The sequence below is a fragment of the Priapulus caudatus genome, unplaced genomic scaffold (assembly GCF_000485595.1).
Source record: "Priapulus caudatus unplaced genomic scaffold, Priapulus_caudatus-5.0.1 Scaffold524, whole genome shotgun sequence".
Lineage (NCBI taxonomy): Eukaryota > Metazoa > Priapulida > Priapulimorpha > Priapulimorphida > Priapulidae > Priapulus > Priapulus caudatus.
Genome location: NW_014577585.1, coordinates 1 through 19080, shown reverse-complemented (window position 1 = coordinate 19080; position 19080 = coordinate 1). Strand labels below are relative to the sequence as shown.

The 19080-nt window shown below is 45.4% G+C and overlaps 1 protein-coding gene across 1 annotated transcript in view; it reads right to left on the bottom strand.

Moving 5' to 3' along the window:
* LOC106811285 (coatomer subunit beta'-like) overlaps positions 1-17696 on the bottom strand; it is a 40795-nt gene extending 23099 nt beyond the window's left edge. The window contains exons 1-7 of the mRNA XM_014814852.1: positions 17669-17696; positions 9842-10049; positions 8016-8126; positions 5240-5454; positions 4791-4883; positions 3701-3881; positions 546-656 (exon numbers count right to left, since the gene is read on the bottom strand). Coding sequence (XP_014670338.1) covers positions 546-656; positions 3701-3881; positions 4791-4883; positions 5240-5454; positions 8016-8126; positions 9842-10045 — 915 coding nt within the window. The 5' untranslated portion in view covers positions 10046-10049; positions 17669-17696. The remainder of the gene's footprint in view (positions 1-545; positions 657-3700; positions 3882-4790; positions 4884-5239; positions 5455-8015; positions 8127-9841; positions 10050-17668) is intronic.
* Between the last annotated feature and the right edge of the window lie 1384 nt (positions 17697-19080).

Sequence of the window (19080 nt, the reverse complement as noted above, 5' to 3'; positions counted from 1 at the left end):
TGAATTATTATGAAAAAATATAGCCAGTGTGGAACTGGCAATATTATGTGCGACCAGCAACACATTAACAAACTAGACAGAGTGCACTCACGGAGAGTGCATACCTCTGCCGGCAACATACGCCATACGCCATAGGACTGACGAACACACGAATAACCCAGGATATACGCCAGCGTACTGACATGTAGACGCTGGCTTGCTGGCTTGCTGCTCGCTCACATGTACACGCTCGCTGGCTCGCTGCGCTGGCTGGCTGGCTCGCTGACTCGACGCGCTAATATCGATCGCGCGAACTCACGAACACACGAGAGCGATCACATAACCTCCTCCAACTCCGTTGGGCGGAGGTAATAATTAATAATTTCAACAATAAAAAAGAGTCAATTGCGATTTCATCCCCACCATTTTATATCACATTCAGGTACATGTGCCAAGTATGTGTACTAGGTTATTCCCAGAATAACCGAGATCATGAATCTCCACCTAGCCCACTGCTATGACATGCTGCCATCTGTTGAGAAAAGGTGGTGTGAACCAACACTTACAGGTGTGTTTTCATCATCTTCTGCATCACCGACTCCAGGCTTCTGTGGAGAGAACTCTCCATTTGCTTGAGCTTCTAACATCTCCTGGATGGGATTTCTATCTGGGTTTGCCTGCACGAAACCCATAAAAATAACATATTGTAAAATATAACGATATATACGTATGTATGTAAGTATTAGGAGTGGGACAATTCTTTTTATATATCGATGTATTGAAATAGAAATATCAACCATTTATGATACATGTATTGATACTGAATAAAATACATCTATTTTATTAGCATAGTTTTATCTAACAAGTGCCGCAGAGCGACAGCGCTCAACTGACGTGTACTGTAGCCAGGTATTCTTCTGATAAACTCACTGGCAACAGAATCAAGTGCGCCCTCCTGCTACCGCGTTCGCGCTCAGAGCATATATCTAGGATACTACTAATACAGATCTAAAATCTATGATAGGCTTTGCTATACCTACTGGTAGTACAGTAATAAAGATAAAGCTGTGTAACTTTAATGCAGTCCTCGCCAAAAGACAAAATCCTTTACTGGACATTCGGTCCAGTAAAAAATAGATTTTTACCAGACCGAATGATATGTTACTGGACCAAAAAAATATTGAAACATTAAAACACATTCACATCTCTGTTGCTTTTCCTTTGTGGACATATCTAACATATAATATGCTTTCCTGCTCATCACCAGCTATGTCTGTTGACCCGTCCATGATAAAGCTGAAAAAGCTAGCATCGTTTATTTTTTCATCCATTTCGTGACGCGTACAATCAGCAATGCATTCGATAAACTTAAGGCCAGCTTTGTCATTAATGTAGGTTTCGCCTATTTCTAGGCCTTTGGCCTTGTCCAGTTGTGTGATCCATCATCCAGGTATAATCAGTCAACGGTCTGCTCCGTTTAGCAGTGGCATGAGCATTTCTGAATAAATAACCTAGTTTCTGCTGGTCAGCTGCCTTGATTGCTTGCAGAGCTCGGCCAGCCCTTGACATAGCAATATCATGTTGGCTGCTTGTAGCCTGGCTTGCCCTTCCTTAATTCCTCCATAGAAGCTTTCACGATGATATTACTCTGCCTCGCTCATTGCGATGTGCAATCGTATTTAAATTCGTCGTACATGACAAAATGATATCCATACTGGATTGTTGATCTTGTTTAAGCCTTATACAATGTTTATTCTGAGCCAGTAGTCTAGATCGCATTGGCTATTAGAATGTAGATAATACTCTGTTCGAAGCGCTGAAGGCGTAGTGGTGGTGGTGGGGGAAGGGTGGGTGTTTTGTTAGGGGGAGGGTGGGGGTAGGTGGCGGGTGGAGAGGGCTCTAATAGCAAAAGTCAGTTCAGTCATTTGTTAAAACAGTCAACAAATCCATGGTTTAACCCTCGCTCTATGAGGGCAAAAAAGTTATCACAAGCGAGACACTTACCTCTCGCACGTCAGCTGTGAAAGTAGATTCATGGTCCTTTCAAATAAAGTGATAAAAACGGTAGGTCAGCGGCTAACAGACAAAAAAGTTTGGCACTTTCCGGTCGCGTTAGACCATGTCCTCAGAAAAATGTCTAAGTACATGACTTTCCACTGCCCTTTGCCTGTGGACCTCCAATTTCGCGTCTGGTGATGGCCGTTTGCCCTTCCCATCACACTATACATGGGATAGATGGATATTTAATTTTCAGCTGAAATTTTAATTAGCAAACAGAGGAGCGAGCATGCGAGGACGTAATAGCATCGGCCATGCTAGGGGGGTCCGGGGCCATGCCTAACCCGCGTAATTTTTTAAAAGAATGTGCAATTTGGCTGCATTCTAGCTATTCTGAACACATTATACATGGAAGACTCTTGAATCAGCCTTCTTCAAGTTGTCAAAAGAACAAACGAAACTTATATAATGGAGAAATCAGCGGGCTGAAATAGGGACAAATTTTTATTAAATGTCTAGACTAATAGATATTTTTCTGTTTCCACTCGTCCGCTTGCATGTGTTTTACTGCAGAACATAAGCTGCCTTGCTGCGACGCAATTTGAAATGAAAAAACACACATGCGAATGTAACAATCAGTGCATAATGTCCTATGCCACAGATACATGCATCACAGCAACGATGTAAAGAGCCCCCAGGCGCAGGCATGGTCGTTACGTGATCAGCACCTCAAAGTTTGCCCCTCTAACTGCAGCTCCTGTGACGAGGATTTTCCTTTCTGGTACGCAAAAACAGATACACTGTATACTTCGCTGTCAGCCTACTGTCTACACTCTACAGTCTACAGTCAGGTGCTGTTGAGGGTATATAATTTAAATTGTTACATTGTTACCCCCCTCCCAATTTTCTCAACGAATTTAGACGTTTCACAAAATCGACCCCTGGGACTGTCAAATCCGCGGATTTCCGCGGATCCGCGGAAGAATCTCATCCCTGACTATACATCGAATATTAAGAGCGTAGGTCAAGCCGTTGAGATTTGTGCCGCAATTCCGTATTTCCTCCTATACCTTAAGTTAAGGAAGAAATATTCCCCCTCCATTGACACATCTTGACCTTTGACCCTTGACCCCCCAAATTCGACATCCCGAGTCCTTTTCGCGATCCCCCCCGACGTCCCAAATATCAAGACCGTACGTCGAGCGGTTAAGATTTGTGCTCAACTGTTGACGGACGCACGGACGGACGGACAATCATGAGATTCTACAAGCTGCATCTGACTTCGTCAGCTGAGCTAAAAATTAAAAAAAAGCAAATTCACAATTAAATAGCAGTTGTTTACTTAGCACTCCACGAGGCTGATTTACAAGCGTTCACATGATCGGTACAGTCCCGGTTGAGAGTATAGTTTGCTAGGAAGTTTCTCTTGAAAATATCGCAGTTCGCAATGCGTATCATATGGTGAAAGGTGTATGTATAGTGAATGATACAGATCACATTGTGAGCTATCTGTATCGTATATGTGTGCGAGCGTGCGTGTATAAGATGGAAGAAGCACACACCAAATGCAAGCCGAGGACAGATCATAGAGAGGTGGGACCTGGCCGGTAAACAACAGAGATAAGAAAATGGTCAACTCAATATGGTGGCAAAATCGGGACATCAACATTGACATCAAGTTCTTCCAGCATGACAAGTCGGCGGAATGAATTCGCACACGTACGGTCACAAGTGGGTAGGCACACGCCGGCCGACTGCCCTGCTGCTCCCGCTCCAAGAACTGCTCCGTCAGGACGGCTTCTCGCAGACCTAGAAAGAGGTTCTCGTATTCGGCGGGGTCAGCCAACGACTCTGCCGACTTCTTGTTAGTCTTGCTCAGCGATTCCTTCCACTGTTGCAGCACCCTGCAAGTGATACCGACGCATCTAGGCGGTCAGGCACATACTAGGATGTTTCAGTATCAAGTATCAATGCATTAACTTTCTCTACACATCAACTCCCGCCCAGTAATAAGAGATATGAATCCAATATTGATATACATTAACACGTGCGATTTATCATGGCTAAATGATTACAGGGTTGTTAGTGATCACTTCCATCCAGCATGGGTGCATTCGTAAACTTACAAGAATAACTGTACATTTTTACTATATTTAAAGGCAATAATACAGTAGTTGCTCTAGCAACATTTTACTCATGTATCCAACTAAACTAATCACGTCATCTATCGGTGTGCAGTAAAAAGCAGGGCACCGTGCATGTAGGAGGAGAGTATAGCTGCGTTCACACGAGACTCCGTATTTATGAAATACGGTATTTGCGAGATACCGAATCTGAGACAAATTCGCGACCGAGCATTCACACGCTGATTCGCGGCTCCAAAAATGCCGTATTTGCGAGCTGCGAGCTGCTTTAGTACACTGAAAAAAAACCATGCGTCCAAGCAAACAATCAAGCGAACAATGCGAATTAAACAATGCAATGTGCACCAACTGCCGATTTAATATTTAGACTGGTCCGCGCTCAACAGTTCCACTCGCGTTACACTGGAACTGTCGAGCGCGGACATTCTATAAAATACGCGGCTTCAGAAATTCAGTATTTAGCATTCACACGAGAGAAATACGCGGTCCAAGAGATTCGGAATCTCTCAAGCACGGCAAATACTTCGACATCTGGGAAGCCGCGTATTTCAACAAATACCGAATCTATTTAGATTCCTATTTCTTGGACCGCCCATGTTGCCTCGTATGAACGCTAAATACCGAATTTCTTGCTACGTGTGAACGCGGCTTATGTGAGCATCTACATACCGTGACACCTGGCTTGGCAGATATGATCTCGCAAAGAAGGCAGCCTCTGGAAGTCTATCAGTGTTGATAAGCACCTCCAGACATTTTTCCTTTCTGCAAGCAGAGATTGCAATTAAAACTGTGCAACGTAATGTGATTCAAATGCACAACACAATAGCATACAATGAAGGCTAGTATTTTTTAATAAGGTTAATTTAAATTTCTATTAAAATTGAATTTTTTACTCAGAAGGTATTTCTTAAAAATAGGCCTACCTTAAAAATTACTTCAGTCGTCGTTTTGCCTATAATGCGCAGAATGACTAACAACCATTTATGGACTCTGTGTGTTCCTTTTATCGCACACCAGTGTTCTTATTGCTTACTAAGTACACAACAAAACTACCACATTCCCACAACGTTCCTACAGTGTTCTCGCACATCACTTTCGACATTGTTCTTACTACTCACTCTCCAAGCAGGAAGTAAGACAGGAAGGCAACGTTGTTTTTGCCGGTAGCCTGCGAGGTCTGCCCCAGCTTCTCGACCATGTCCGCGTTGCCAGCAGAGGTTGCTAGCAGAAGCAGCCCGCCGTAGTCCTCAGCGTGGTGGAGACACTCCTGTGCCAGCTGGAACTGGCACTTGGAGGTGGCCAACTCTGCCAGCTGCTTCCACTTCTGTTCAGACTGAAAACCATTGACTTATTTGCCGAGTCTAAAAACATTTTACGAAATCAGAAATTCTTCGGAGTGACATGGACTTTTTTATGGAATCTTCCAGATTTATACACAGTCAAACCTGTTTTAGCAATCGCAGGGTGCTAAAATAAAACGGGGTGGGGGGATAGGGTGGGGGAGAGGGCAGGGAGGGGAAGGCGGTGGGGAGGGGGTGACGAGGGGTCGTGATAGGGGAGGCGCGAAGGGCGGAGGGTGGGGGAGGGGCTCTAATTAGGCAAGCACCACCCTCCTCCTTTTAGTTCGAACACAAGTCATACAAACGCAGCGTTTGAACCCTCCTCTTGAGCGGTCAAAAGGTTATCCCGACACCTTACTTCTTCGCATGGCAAAATCATGCACGGAAGCGGACACCTTCATGGTCCATTTCAATAAAGCATAAAAATGCGCTGGGTCACCGCTGAACCACAAAAAAGTTTTTCATCCGCTCCGTCAGACCCATGTCCCTCAAGGAAAATGTCTAAAATCGTGCCCTGTTCCCAGTTGGACCTTGACCTGCTGACCTCCAACTTTCGCGCAACAAGTGACTGGCTTTTCCTACCATCTGACTGCTATACACCAGACTCATCATCGAGCCTACGGTCGAGCCGTGTAATTTGTGCCCGCAAATTTCTGATTCCCTCCTCCCAACCCTTTAAGTTAAGTGGTGAACTGTTCCCCTGTCTTCTACAGACACCGTCTGACCTTTGACCTCTCGCGCTCCCCCCAGCTCAAGACAGCCACAACTCGCCTGTTTCGACGATCCCCCCCCAATGTGCCGAATATCGTGACCGTACGTCGAGCGGTTAAGATTTGTGCCCAACTGTTGACGGACGGACGGACGACCGGACGGACGCACGGACGGACGGACGATCAAGCGATTCTACAAGCTGCATCTGACTATGTCAGATGAGCTAAAAACCCACCACACTCTCACAATAAATTAATAAAATATGTTCAAATCTATTTGGGGCTGGATCGTATGCGCAGAGAATATAGCAGTGCATGCATGCAGATATAATAGACTGACAGCGCAGTGCAAAATTAACGGGAGTCCGGAGTCAAATACTCCCTGATTTACTGTCGGACTCCCTGATTTGACATATGCAGGAGTCCGTGTGAAAATTCTGCTATACTAACTAGTTCGTTCCAGAGCACAGCCTCGCGGAATTACGGTATTTTTGCAGCAAATATCCAAAGAAAATGTGGCACGCGTGCATCGCATAAATCTTCAAAATAAGCACATGCGTTATTGTTGTTATGCTTTAGTTTTGAACTTCAGACTGCAGACTCCCTCCTGTTGAGGGCAGGGAGTCTGTTGGACTCCCTTGTTCAAAAGTTAATTTCTACACCTGATACAGTGTATCTGTTTTTGTGTACTTCAGCAAAGATAATCCTCGTTCACAGGCTGCAATAGAGGGGCAAACATTTGAGGCAAACTGCATGCAGTGCCCCCTTCGTACAACTCAGGATACCACTGCCACAAGGCTGGTACTATTTTTAAAGTGGGCGGAGCTCTGGGAAAATCCAGCGAATGGCAATCCAATGGCCGCGAAGTCGCCGCCGAACAAAAAATAAGAAATTTCTATGTTTTGCATGTTTGTTGGTGGACAAATTTAGATGTTTTAAGCTGAATACGCAAAAATTTATCAAAGACAATATTCGAGAATTAGGTATATTGGCAAGCATCCGAAAAATTCATGATAAATATAAAATAAACACGTGAACTTAGTTTAGTAAACAGCGTAATGATTTGAAAGTAGTAAATGGGCGCACAATACGCGCACTATTTCGTATCACTATTTTATCAAATTTTTCATAAAATAATGATTGGATTTAATATATTTGCAACTTTTATTAGTACAAATCTTATTACATAGGATACGAGTAACGTGGCTGCTGTAAAACTTGTAGTAAAAAAGCGTTACAAATTGTAATGGAAATCTACTTGTGGCAGTGGTGAATTGAGCCAGAGCAAGAGCGCCATCTGTCGTGGAGTTTGCATTTGAGGTAGCTGATCACGTAACGACCATGCCTGGCTTGGGGGCCGGGTTTACATGTTGCTGTGTGCATGTTGTGTATATGACTGTATGCACCGATTGTTTCATTCGCATTGTTTTTTTCATTCAAATCTCGTCGCAGCAACGCAGCTTATGTCTGTGCAAAACAATGCAAGGGACGGGTGGAAACAGAAAAATATCATTATTTCTAGACATTCAATAAAAAAAAACTTGCTTGCCCAAACCGGCAAGTGCAATTTCAAGCTACTTGCCTGGGGGCGAATTTTGGTTGCCCCGGGCACGGAGGCAAGCGGGTTTGTCGCGCCCTGCAAGAGTTCTGTCTACAAAGGACACTTGGCATTTCCATTGAGTGGCAGTCATACAATGAAACAACCTCCACAGAAGGGGCACCTGTCTGGTAAGAAAACTTGGTATTTGCCTTGACCGTTATAATACAGGTTAGGGTTAGGGTTATCAATGACATATCAATTATGTCATTATGTCCTAATGGCTCGTCAGGTCATCATTACATACCTGGGCCTCCTGTGCGAGGGTGTATGCTATCTTGAGCTCGCCAAGCTGCAGTGAGAGTTCGAATCGATGTTCCGGATCACACGACACTGCCAGAGCCTGAGACCTGAAACCCTACAGCAACAATAGTAGCAGCCGCTGCAATAACGCCACTAGCAGTTAAGTTCAGGCAGATTATATAAATACCAAGAGGAAGATGATAACACAGTTGTTGTTATCGTACTCTTAATATTCCTATATGCCTGCCAACCACCATAGCATGCACATGCAAGCATAGATTGTGCATCTGCACATTTGCACACACGCGCGATTGTGTTAAACTAAACAAGTGCCGCAGAGCGACAGGGCTCATCTGGTGTCTGGTGTTCTGCTGATAAATTCATTTGTGCATAGCAAGACGTCCTATACATACGTTCATTTCTAACCCAAAAAAACAACACTTCAAACTAGTGTAATAAAATTCCGATAGATGGCGGGCCGCTATCAAAGGCATCATTGCATCGGTCAGCAAAAGCATTGCAGCAATAGCAGCTGTCAGTGTGACGACGGATTGCAAAAAGCAGGAGCGAATAATTACTATATTATTACTATACATAACGTGCGTTCTATGGTGTCAGGTAATAAGGTACATTAAACCCCTTGCGAGGCACATCTGGTTCGTTAAAAATAGCTTCATGGTTGATACAACCAGAGGCAGAGCAGCTCGTGCAAGATTACAATTTACAGCAATACGATAGCAAATATCTCTAAACTAATTTCAGTACAGGCTAGGCCAGTGATTAGCGTGCCAACCGAATAAGCCTTAAAGAACGTACAACCTTGCGTCTATATTGGCCGTCCAGAAATTTTGAGTGAGAAAATTAAGTCTGGAAATCCGGCAGCCTCACTTCCTGGCGTATTATTTTGAGTGCCTAGTTGACTGTAATCCAAACTACTTTCATCAATGTACACACAGAATCTTATATTATAAGTATGTCATTTCTCCTATAGTAAGCGTGTTGCAAGTAAGAGTTATGTGTGGATTCACTGTAAAATGGCGAGCTTTGCCAGCAGGCGCCACAGGTACCTCGCACAACGCAGTGAGAAAACAAATCCATGTTTAACCCTCCTCATGAGGGTCAAAAGGTTATCCGACCTTACTGTTGCAGTCAGCGCGGAAAGTACATATCATGTCCTTTCAACAAAGCCATAAAAATGCTAGGTCACGCCTGAAACAAAAAGTATTTTTCAATCGCTCGTCAGACCATGTCCTCAGAAATGTCTAAATCTGCCTGTGCCCATTTGACCTTTGACCTGCTGAACTCAATTTCGCACAGTGATAGTTCTTTGTCCTACCATGATGCTATACACCGACTATCACGAGCCTAGGTCGAGCCGTTTAGATTTGTGCCGCAATTCTGCATTTCCTCCCTATACCTTAAGTTAAGGAGTCAATGTTCCCCCTTCTTTTACACCTCTTGACCTTTGACCTTTGACCCCCCAGCTTCGACATCCCAACTCGTTTTAACGATCCCCCCAACGTCCCGAATATCGTGACCGTACGTCAAGCGGTTAAGATTTGTGCCCAACTGTTGACGCACGCACGGCCGGACGGACGGACGATCATGCGATTCTACAAGCTGCATCTGACTACGTCAGATGAGCTAACAAAACATCCATGGATATCATTTTGTCATGTACGACATGAATACGATCATCGAGGCGTTTTTCGCGTGGTTTTTCGCTCCGGCAACCTGGCACTAGCGTTCTCCCTCATCTAGCCGTTGGTGCACGTTCACGACGACATGCGCCGGCCATCCAGGGATAGACGCGCTCTGTCGGCAACCCACCTGCTTCTCCAGGAAGTGTGCGACCCGCGTACGCTGCTCCTTGGGAATGGTGGGCAGGACCTTGTCGGCCGTCTCAAAGTCGCGCCGCATGACAGCCGTCTGGTACTCGAGCACGGAGAGCAGCAGAGAGAAGCTGCTCACATTCAACTCCTTGTCTCCCAGGTAGAGCCGGTTGTCGTTGGGAATGTAACCAAGCAAGTACATCACCCTGCAGCAGACGACAGCGGTAAGTACAGAGCACAGGGGAGAGCGCATAGAGGTGAACGCACACGCATATTGAGATGCCATACAGGCGAGAGTAAAACATGGGTGAGAGTATACACACTAGTGCTGAGATAAGACACAGGTGCGAGTAGACAAACAGGTTGTAAGGCTAAATATAGGTGAGAGTATACACAAACAGGTGATGAGACAAAATCCAGGTGTGAGTAGACAAACAGGTAATGAGAAAAAATATAGGCGAAAGTAAACACACAGGTAATGAGACAAAATATAGGTGAAAGTAGCCTAACAGCTGATGAGACAAAATATAGATGAGACATAACATAAGTAAAACAAGAGCAGCAGAGCGACTGGGCTCATCTGAGGTGTGTTGCTACGGTTATGAACGTAAAATTTCAGTCGTGCGTAGTGACACATTTGTTAGGCGCAGATATGCAGATACGCAGTTGCGTACACATCATTTCAGCAACCTTCTGCATTCTGCATACCTCCCAAATCCCATTGGTGATACAAATCGCGTGCCTGAAACTCCTGTTTTATGGTGCATTGTTACCCTAACCCTATTAAAAAAATTTTTTTATTGTTGTAAAAACTATTTGTTGTTATGAAATTTGTACTGTTAAAATAACATGCATGGAAATATTTGCCTTAATTAGCCCCCCCGGCGAATAGCAAATAGTAAATGCGATTAATGAACTAGAAAAATACAGCAAAACGCGTACATAATAAACAAGTCCGCAGAGCCGACACGCGCTCACCCGTGACGTCAGGTCCTCTCCCTGATGCTAAAACTCACTGCATATACGAATGAAGAGCCACCCTTCCATCACGCATTCGCGCTCAGGCATATATCTAGGAGCACGTTCTTAGCGCAGCATTAGACCACTAACAATTGTGCTTATATGAGAACAAGCATGTAAAATTCTCTACCACTCCCTAGATCATATATCCCATGATGTTTATTTTCAAGATTGTGAGGGAAATCAGATTTGACCTCATGAGGACCGTGAGAGACAGTCAAAATCCAAGAGTGCCGCCAGTCCACCCGGGGTCTAATGTTTGCAAAACTCTTAATTTTGAAACCAAACAGTATAGACAAAAAGGTTTAACGGCTGTCCCAATTCAACTAACATTGGGATGGCATCCATTTCATTTGGTATGCGTTTTGAGATTCAGAACTCAAGGATCATGCATTGAGTGGTTAAGGTCCAAGGTTCGAATTACGTCAAAAGTCGAATATCCTAATTTTTATAATATTTATGTAATGGTCAAAACAGAACTCAGAACACACACACACAGTCACACACAAGCACGCACACAGCACAACAGCACAGCACATAGCGCTTTGGAACATGCAGCTCCATGCACGCTTTCTCGTACCGACAATGGATCAATTCAGCACGATTTTGCTGCTTTTAGGAGAGTGGTCAAAGAGCTGTCCACCAGTTTCTCTTTGTCCAGCCCACAGTCAGATGGTTCTGGAATTCTCTGCCAATCATGACCAATGCCTGGTCTCTAATGGCTTGCCTGCTACAATACCAGCGCTGGATGTTGCACTGGGTGGCCCGCGTGTCCCTTGATGGAATGTCTATAGAGTCTAGCACTTCTGTGTGAAGAGCTGTTCTTGGCATCATTCACTTCCGTTGTCTCATGGTTTCGGTCATACAGCAGCACCACAAACGCTTCTTAGCCCAATAAATCATTATCCTTCCACTGACCTCACTCGCGCATGCCATAAGGAGTTCACTTAAGCGTTCATTCACCTCTGAAAAGTCTTCAATGTCTTCCAGTCATTCTTCTTTCCTTCCAGCGAATTGCAGATACAAGTTTCACAGTCCGACTAGTACACGCCTAAGCAGACTGGCGACGAGTAGGACACTGTGTTTAATTTATTGGATTGGCAACATTTACGTAGAAAGCTACTAGTCCGAAAAACTGACCAACACCAAAGGGCAACCCACAGCTCATCAAGAGCTATCTTGCTGAACTTAACCCACAGCCAGTTCACCACTATCAGTATCAACTCGGTACGCGCTATGTCATCCTTCTTACACCCCTTTTTGCACAGCATTCTGCGCAGAGTAGACAAGTGTCACCCGTGCTCTCCACACTCGCCCGCCCCGGCGACAGTGGGCGGAGGGTATCGATGTCTCGGCAGAGGAGACACGGACCCACACTTCCAACTGTTGCATACGTGTCCTTACGTGGATTGCTAGCATGAAATGTCGACCCAGCCCCCCCCTCGTGACAGGAAAGCAACAATTCGTTTTGTTTCTCGAAGCTTGTCCTTCCGTCTTTGGCATCACAGTAGAAGGAGCACACTCTGTTTTCTGATGCCCTTTTCCCTATTCGTTCCTGAGTAGGCTTTCGGCTGCAGTAGGTATACATCCCAATCAAGGTCTATGTCGGCTGCCTTATCTCGAGTGCACTCCGAGATGTATGGTTGCATAACACCTCTTCTGTATACTCTTTAAATGTCCTTTCGATGTCCCAGATTTAGTGTATTTGAACCACAGCTCACTATCAAAACTTGTTGCACACAGCGTCACACTAATATATTTCGAGCCGATCTGCATTCCAGGCAGCGAGTGACCTCGCCTTTCAACCCCCGCCACACCACCCGCATTTTCGTCACGTCTCGCCCACAGCTGCGGGCTGCAATGTCTTCCATGGCGAGCAAGATCAATGTCGATGTCTCCTCTCGAGTTTCACAAGGAGATTTTACAGCTACGAAAGAGACGCAGCAGTCACTCTCTCCGTGCTGCGAGGCTGTGCCTCTGTTTTGCACTTCCAATCTATGCCGGTCGCTACTGCAAAGTGGCAAGACTGTGTCGTCTGTGGATCACTGTTCTTACACCTTTTCTGTCTCCGAGCCGTAGTGTCGTATCTCTCCACAAACCGTCTCAATCCTTCTCACCATTTTAGCCACTTGGGGTGTCCATGATGTCCCTTGTTCAATGGCTAGTAGGTTTGCTGTGTTCTAAAATGTGATATCCCATCTCCTTTGCAGCACTGTTTCATCTAAAGGTGCCTTAACCTCCTTTCAGGAATGCTGGCTGCAGCTCTCAGGTTGCTGGTCATGGTGAGGTGTGTCCAGTTCAACAGTTCTCACCCTGTTGCTTTATAAGCATGTTCCTCAAAACTTCCTGTAGTAATGCCTGCGCAATTTCCTGGCCCTGCTACATCCAGCGTTCTGGTGCTTCTGGATTGCCTGTCAGCGACTATAGCCCACCAGAATCCTATCATCATTGCATTGTTTTACTCATGGAGCTGGTCAAGCTGCTCATAGCAGAACTTGTGCTGGGTTTTGCGCACCACACAATTCCCGACTTGAATTCTGCCTTAGGACATCTGGGTGTTTTTCCAGCAGACGTCGTTACCTGACGATGTGTACGGGAACCCCTGGCAGTATGCCGTGTCGATCTAGCGGCAACAACAGGGCCATTGACCTGCGTCACGGATTCCACGTACAGATAGCACATTACTTCCCACACATGACCTGATGACCCGCAGCAAGGAGCACAATGACATGGCCTTAGCCAGTAGTCTAATAGTGGACACTGGTGTAGGCACCACTTCCTAAAGAATGACTATCTACGTAATGGCATTAGTATTATCGGATGTGCAGTCTTCATTGTAAGCTGTTGAGACTGTAAATAGGCTTCAGCTGATGACTGGTGTACATGGTGTCTTGGCATGACATGCCCTGGCATGTATCACAAATTTCTCTGTTTCCGGAATTCGCCAATGTCGCTTTGGCTACCAGGCGTTCGTCAGATCCGATGTCTTCCAGCCAGTCTCCCAGCTACTTAAATCGTGCCATCTCGGTGTGTAGACCCACGGCCGACCTGATCACAATTTGTCCTCTCGTGAGTGGCTGCCAGATCTTATGGCACTCCTTAGCCAAGAGCATACCAGTGGTTGGTCAGCACAAGACAGGACAATCTGGCCAGCGGTACAAGTGCTGGCAACTTGAAATGATCATTCAAATATATGGGAATCTTAAATCATTTGAATGACACTCTGTGTGTTATTTCAATTCAACTGATTTCTTATTTTTTGGTCAATTTTAACTTACCTTAGGCCGAAATGCATGTCTTGGAGATCTCTGGCGATCTCAAAGATCACAAATAATATGGTCATCCCCAATTTAGTGGATCGACACCTTAAATGTTTTTTCTACGCTGTTCTGTTCTCAAAATAAGCAACGTTGAACTATTAAGACCCGTGGACCTTAGCGGAATTTGATTTACCCTCTTCGCCCGCCTTCTGACCCGTCAAATCTTTACTTCCTCCACTATTCTTGAAAATAGAAACCTCATGGTAATTATAAACTTATGTCTATGAAAATTCATGCTTTTCTCATTAAAATTGCAAATTGTTTAATATGAGAGATTATCAACTGCTCTATCTTGTAACTTTGACAAAAGCGGTAAGTTGACAATGAATAGACCAGGTAATACTGTTTTTCGGCACGGACGTAGGCGAGCGGCGAAGGCGCGAGTCCCTGCTATGAAGGTCCGGGCATCGCACCCCGGAAAAAAAATTCTGAATGTGACCACAATAGCCTAGGTTTGATGGTAATGGCTTCATACGAATTTTTCGTTAGTTAGATTCTACCGCCTTGTGCGAGTTTCTTCAAATTGATAGCCGGTAACAAATTGCGCGCTAGGCGGTAAAATAAACCGGTACGGCTATTAGACCAGAAACCCTTATTACTACTAATTACAGTCTAATATCAATGAAGCTAGGCTTGGTGCTTATACCGTAGGTACAGTAATAAAGATGAACAGCTGTTGTAGACTTTAATGACTTCGCAATATTAAAGCATGCTTATCATGGATATGCGTCGAGTTCGAGCGTAGTAGGGTGGTGGTGTCGGGGAAAGTGCGGAGAGGGGGCGGCGTGGCAGGGGGCTCTAATAGCAAAAAGCCAGTTGCCCTCTGATGGTCGCGTGCAAGTTTATCAATAATCACGCACGCACGCACGCACGCGACGACGCGAGCAGGAGAGAAGAAGAGAGGAGACGAAGAGAGAGAGAAGAGAGAGAGAGAGCAGAGATAGAGAGATGCATAGAGAGGAAGCAGAGGATACACACACGCGCCCGCGGTACACACACAACGCTACCCAACCACGCACGCAAGCAGCACGCGACGCACGCACCCACGCACGCACGTCACGCACGCACCACACACACAACAGAGCGAGAGAGAGATAGAGAGCGAGAGACAGATGAGAGAGAGAGAAAGAGAGATAGAGAGAGATGATGAGAGAGAGATAAGAGAGAGAGAGATTAAGAATAGAGAAGTAAAGAGACAGCTCTATATTACATGGTGAGAACCTTTAATTAGCCAATTGTACTTTCATTTTCTGGTGGTCTGCAAGTGGTAAATTAAGAAAGCAAATATATAAATGACATAAGACTGATGGCTTGAACTAAAATTTGATAGCTGATTATTATAAATTTAGGATTTTGATATACTTGAGTACTGAACTGGAAATGAAGGAATAAAAAATGTTTAATACTTGGATTTGCTATCGGGACGTGCTATAATGTTGATTTGGAATGTCTCGTAAATGTATGCCATATGATGTTTCATTTATAGTAAATGAATATACCTTTTGTGTTAATACTTGTTATAATGACCGGTGATAATTTTTTATTTTTATTTATTTTGCTGTATGGCTTCCATTGAGAAGAAACTGTTCAGGTTGATTTTCCTTGTCCGCATGAGATTTTGAAGACACTTCTCTGTTTTTCCTTCTCGATTATTAGTCCCCATCAAGTGGGGTCGCTGCAGTGCGACTATACATCGTATACGTTATATAGCCACTATATTACACTGTATTATGAGAATGAAAGTGTTAGTAAGAAGTGCTTTATTGATGGAAATTTTAATTTTGGTTTGTCATCAATATCAATTGTTGTGTCAGTTCGAGATTTGTTGAAAGATTCTTAGTCTGCAGATGTAACAACATGAAAAGAAGAAGTAGAGAAGCAAGGCTGACATGATTCAGTGTTTCCTATCCTAGTAATCAGCAAGTATAATAGATATATTACTTCTGCAGCCTGAATCTATCTATATATGAGCCCGGGTGGGCGTTAGGGCTCTGTGGCACACCAACAACTGATATTATTCTGGCAGTGGCCATTCCGATACTGCGACTAAGCGAACATTTTTCCAGTGGGGGGGTCGGGGAGATTTCCAAAGGTCTTTCAAGCATCTAGCCTCAATTTTGGGGTGGGAGCAATTGGGGCGTCTGCGATACACCACACTGAATTATTATGCAGTGGCATTCACGATACTGAGCTATGCCGGACATTTCTAATGGGTCCAAAGGTCCTTTCCAGTAATCTAGCTCATTTTGGCAGTAACGCTTTCTTTTTAGCTCTGCGGCAGCCACCATCCACTAATTCTGCAGTGTCCATTCCTATACATGGACATGCCGACATTTTCAATAGTTTTCATGGGTTCTCTCAGCTAATCTACCTCTTTGGGCTTGGCGGGCGTGGGATACACCACACTGAATTATTTGCAGTCCTTCACGATACCTACCCTGGGACCATAGCATAAATTTTCAATAGGGTTATGGGGTTTTCTCTCCAGTAATTCTAGCTCATTTTGGGTGCTTTCAACATGACCCACTTTGGATCCACACCCACAGCGGCTGCCGCCAGATTTACATTCCTTAGATGGTATGTACACGAATCATTGCGATATGCATGAAATTGGTTTCTTTTCCAGCTAGGCTAGACCCCTGGGTCCCTGTCTATTTGCAATTGAACGTCAACTGTAGCCTCACATCACATAGCATAAGCAGTTCATCTTTGTTAACAGTCAACAAATCCATGTTTTAACCCTCTCTTGAGTTCAAAAATGTTATCGATCACTTACTCTTGCATGTCATGCGAAAGTACATTTATGTCTTTCCAATAAAGAAAAAAAATTTAGGTCCATGCTGAAACATAAAGTTTTCATCGCTCGTAGACCATGTACTTCAGAATTGTCTAAAATCTGCCCTGTGCCCCATGACCTTTGGCCGGTGACTGCAATTTGGCACAGTGATGGCATTTTTCTAACCATGATGCTATACCACGGACCTATCACGAGCCTAGGTCAAGCGTTTAGCATTGTGCCGCAATTCTGATTTCCTCCCTATGACCTTAAATTAAGGATGAAATGTTCCCTTTTTACACCTCTTGACCTTTGAGCTTTTACCAGCTTCGATATCAACTCTTTTCGATATTACCCCCCCACCGTCCCAAAATTCGAATTCGTATTCGAGCCGTTTTAATTTACAATGTCCCAACTGTTGACGGACGGAAGACGGACCACCGCACGAACGCACCTCATGCGTTCTACAGCGCTCTGAATATGTCAGATGAGGCTAAATATAAACAAGTGACGAATACAGTCGATAGTGTAACAGATGATTGAATACAGTGAGTGTACATCGGTGAGCGTGAATACATGTGAGTTACTCGGTGAGAGCAATACAGTGTGAGTGATACGGGTGGTGTACACTCATATTACAGCACCCAGTTTAGAGTGACACATAATTTAATAAGTTATAATAACACACAGGCCAGCAGACTACGTATACCGACGAGTGGGCCACTTTACACTCTCCTCTACTAGTTAGTTTAGTCTTGTGACTCTTTCGTTATAAATGAACAGTACCGACAACAGCCTGTCTATGACTCCTGCGATCTCACCAACCACCTGATAGTTTGGATTCAACCTCATATTGGACAGATATAGAATACAGATTCATGACATTATGATATTTCACAATATAAAATAGCAGGAAATACCTCCCCCCACCCCCGCGGCGGCGCCGGCCGGCCCTCCCCGGCGCGCCCAGGGGCGCCAAGTTCCACTGATTTTGATTTCTAACGAAATGGACTTTAGCTTTTTTCTAGACGGTGCTTTCGTACGAACATCATATTGATGCTATCTGTGCGCGAGCTTGCGTTTTTTGCGGGCTCTGTGTGGTCGTGTGTTGTGCTCGTGCTCGTGGTGGATGTGTCGTGGTGCACGTTGTGGCTGGTGGATGCTGGTGTCATTGTGTGTGGTGTGTGCGTTTGTTGCGTCTAACGTGACGGGTGCTGCATCCGCTGATGAGCGCCCGCGCTTCTGTGTGTCTGTGCTGCGTACGTGAGTTGTGTTGTGTGTCACCATGCCCGCGACGCGTGCCCGTCGCCCGCCACGTCGGTTTGGCCTTTCTTGCCGTCGGGGTGATGTCGGCTGTTTGGGGGTGCGGCGTGTGCCATGGTCATGTGTGTATCTGCTGCGTGTGCTTTTTCCGTTGGTTGTGTTGTGGTGCGTCGCTGCAACCGGTGTCTTGTTGCTTGTGTTGTGGCGCTGCGTGCGTCGGTGTGTGTGTCGTGTCTGGCTCCGTGTACGTTGGCCGCTGTGTTGTGTGTGTGTGTGCGCTTCGTGGGGTGGCTGCGTCCTGCTCGCTGCGCAGCGTGCGTAATTGTGTGTGCGTGTGTCGTTGTTTTCGGCGCGCATGTGTTTTCTATGTACGTGCGTGTCATGTGTTGTGTTTGTTATCGTGCGTGCCGTGCGCTGATTGCGCACGTGGCCGCTCCTCTGCGTGGCTGTGTCTGGTTGCGTGTGTCGCGCCCGGTGGGCCCGGCATGTGTGATGGACGCGTGCGTGTGTGCCGCACGTAGCGTTTCCTTGTGTGTGTGTGTGTGGTCGTGTGTGTTGTGTGTTGAATTTTTGTGTGTGGGTCACGATGTACACCGGCGTACCACGACGTTGACGTGGCGTACACGCACGTACCGGCGTACACGCATCACGCACGTCACGCACGGACAGCACGTACAGGGTCACGCACGTGCATGCGCGGGGTACACGCATCGTCACCCCTGAGCCTACACTCCCTCGCCCCAACTATGACTTGCGCTTGGACCAATCACCTTTGATCGTTCGTATACGAAATCTGTCCCATACGACCCGGTGGTCTCGCCGCGCGGCCCCGGGCGGTTTCTCCGCGTAACGAATATA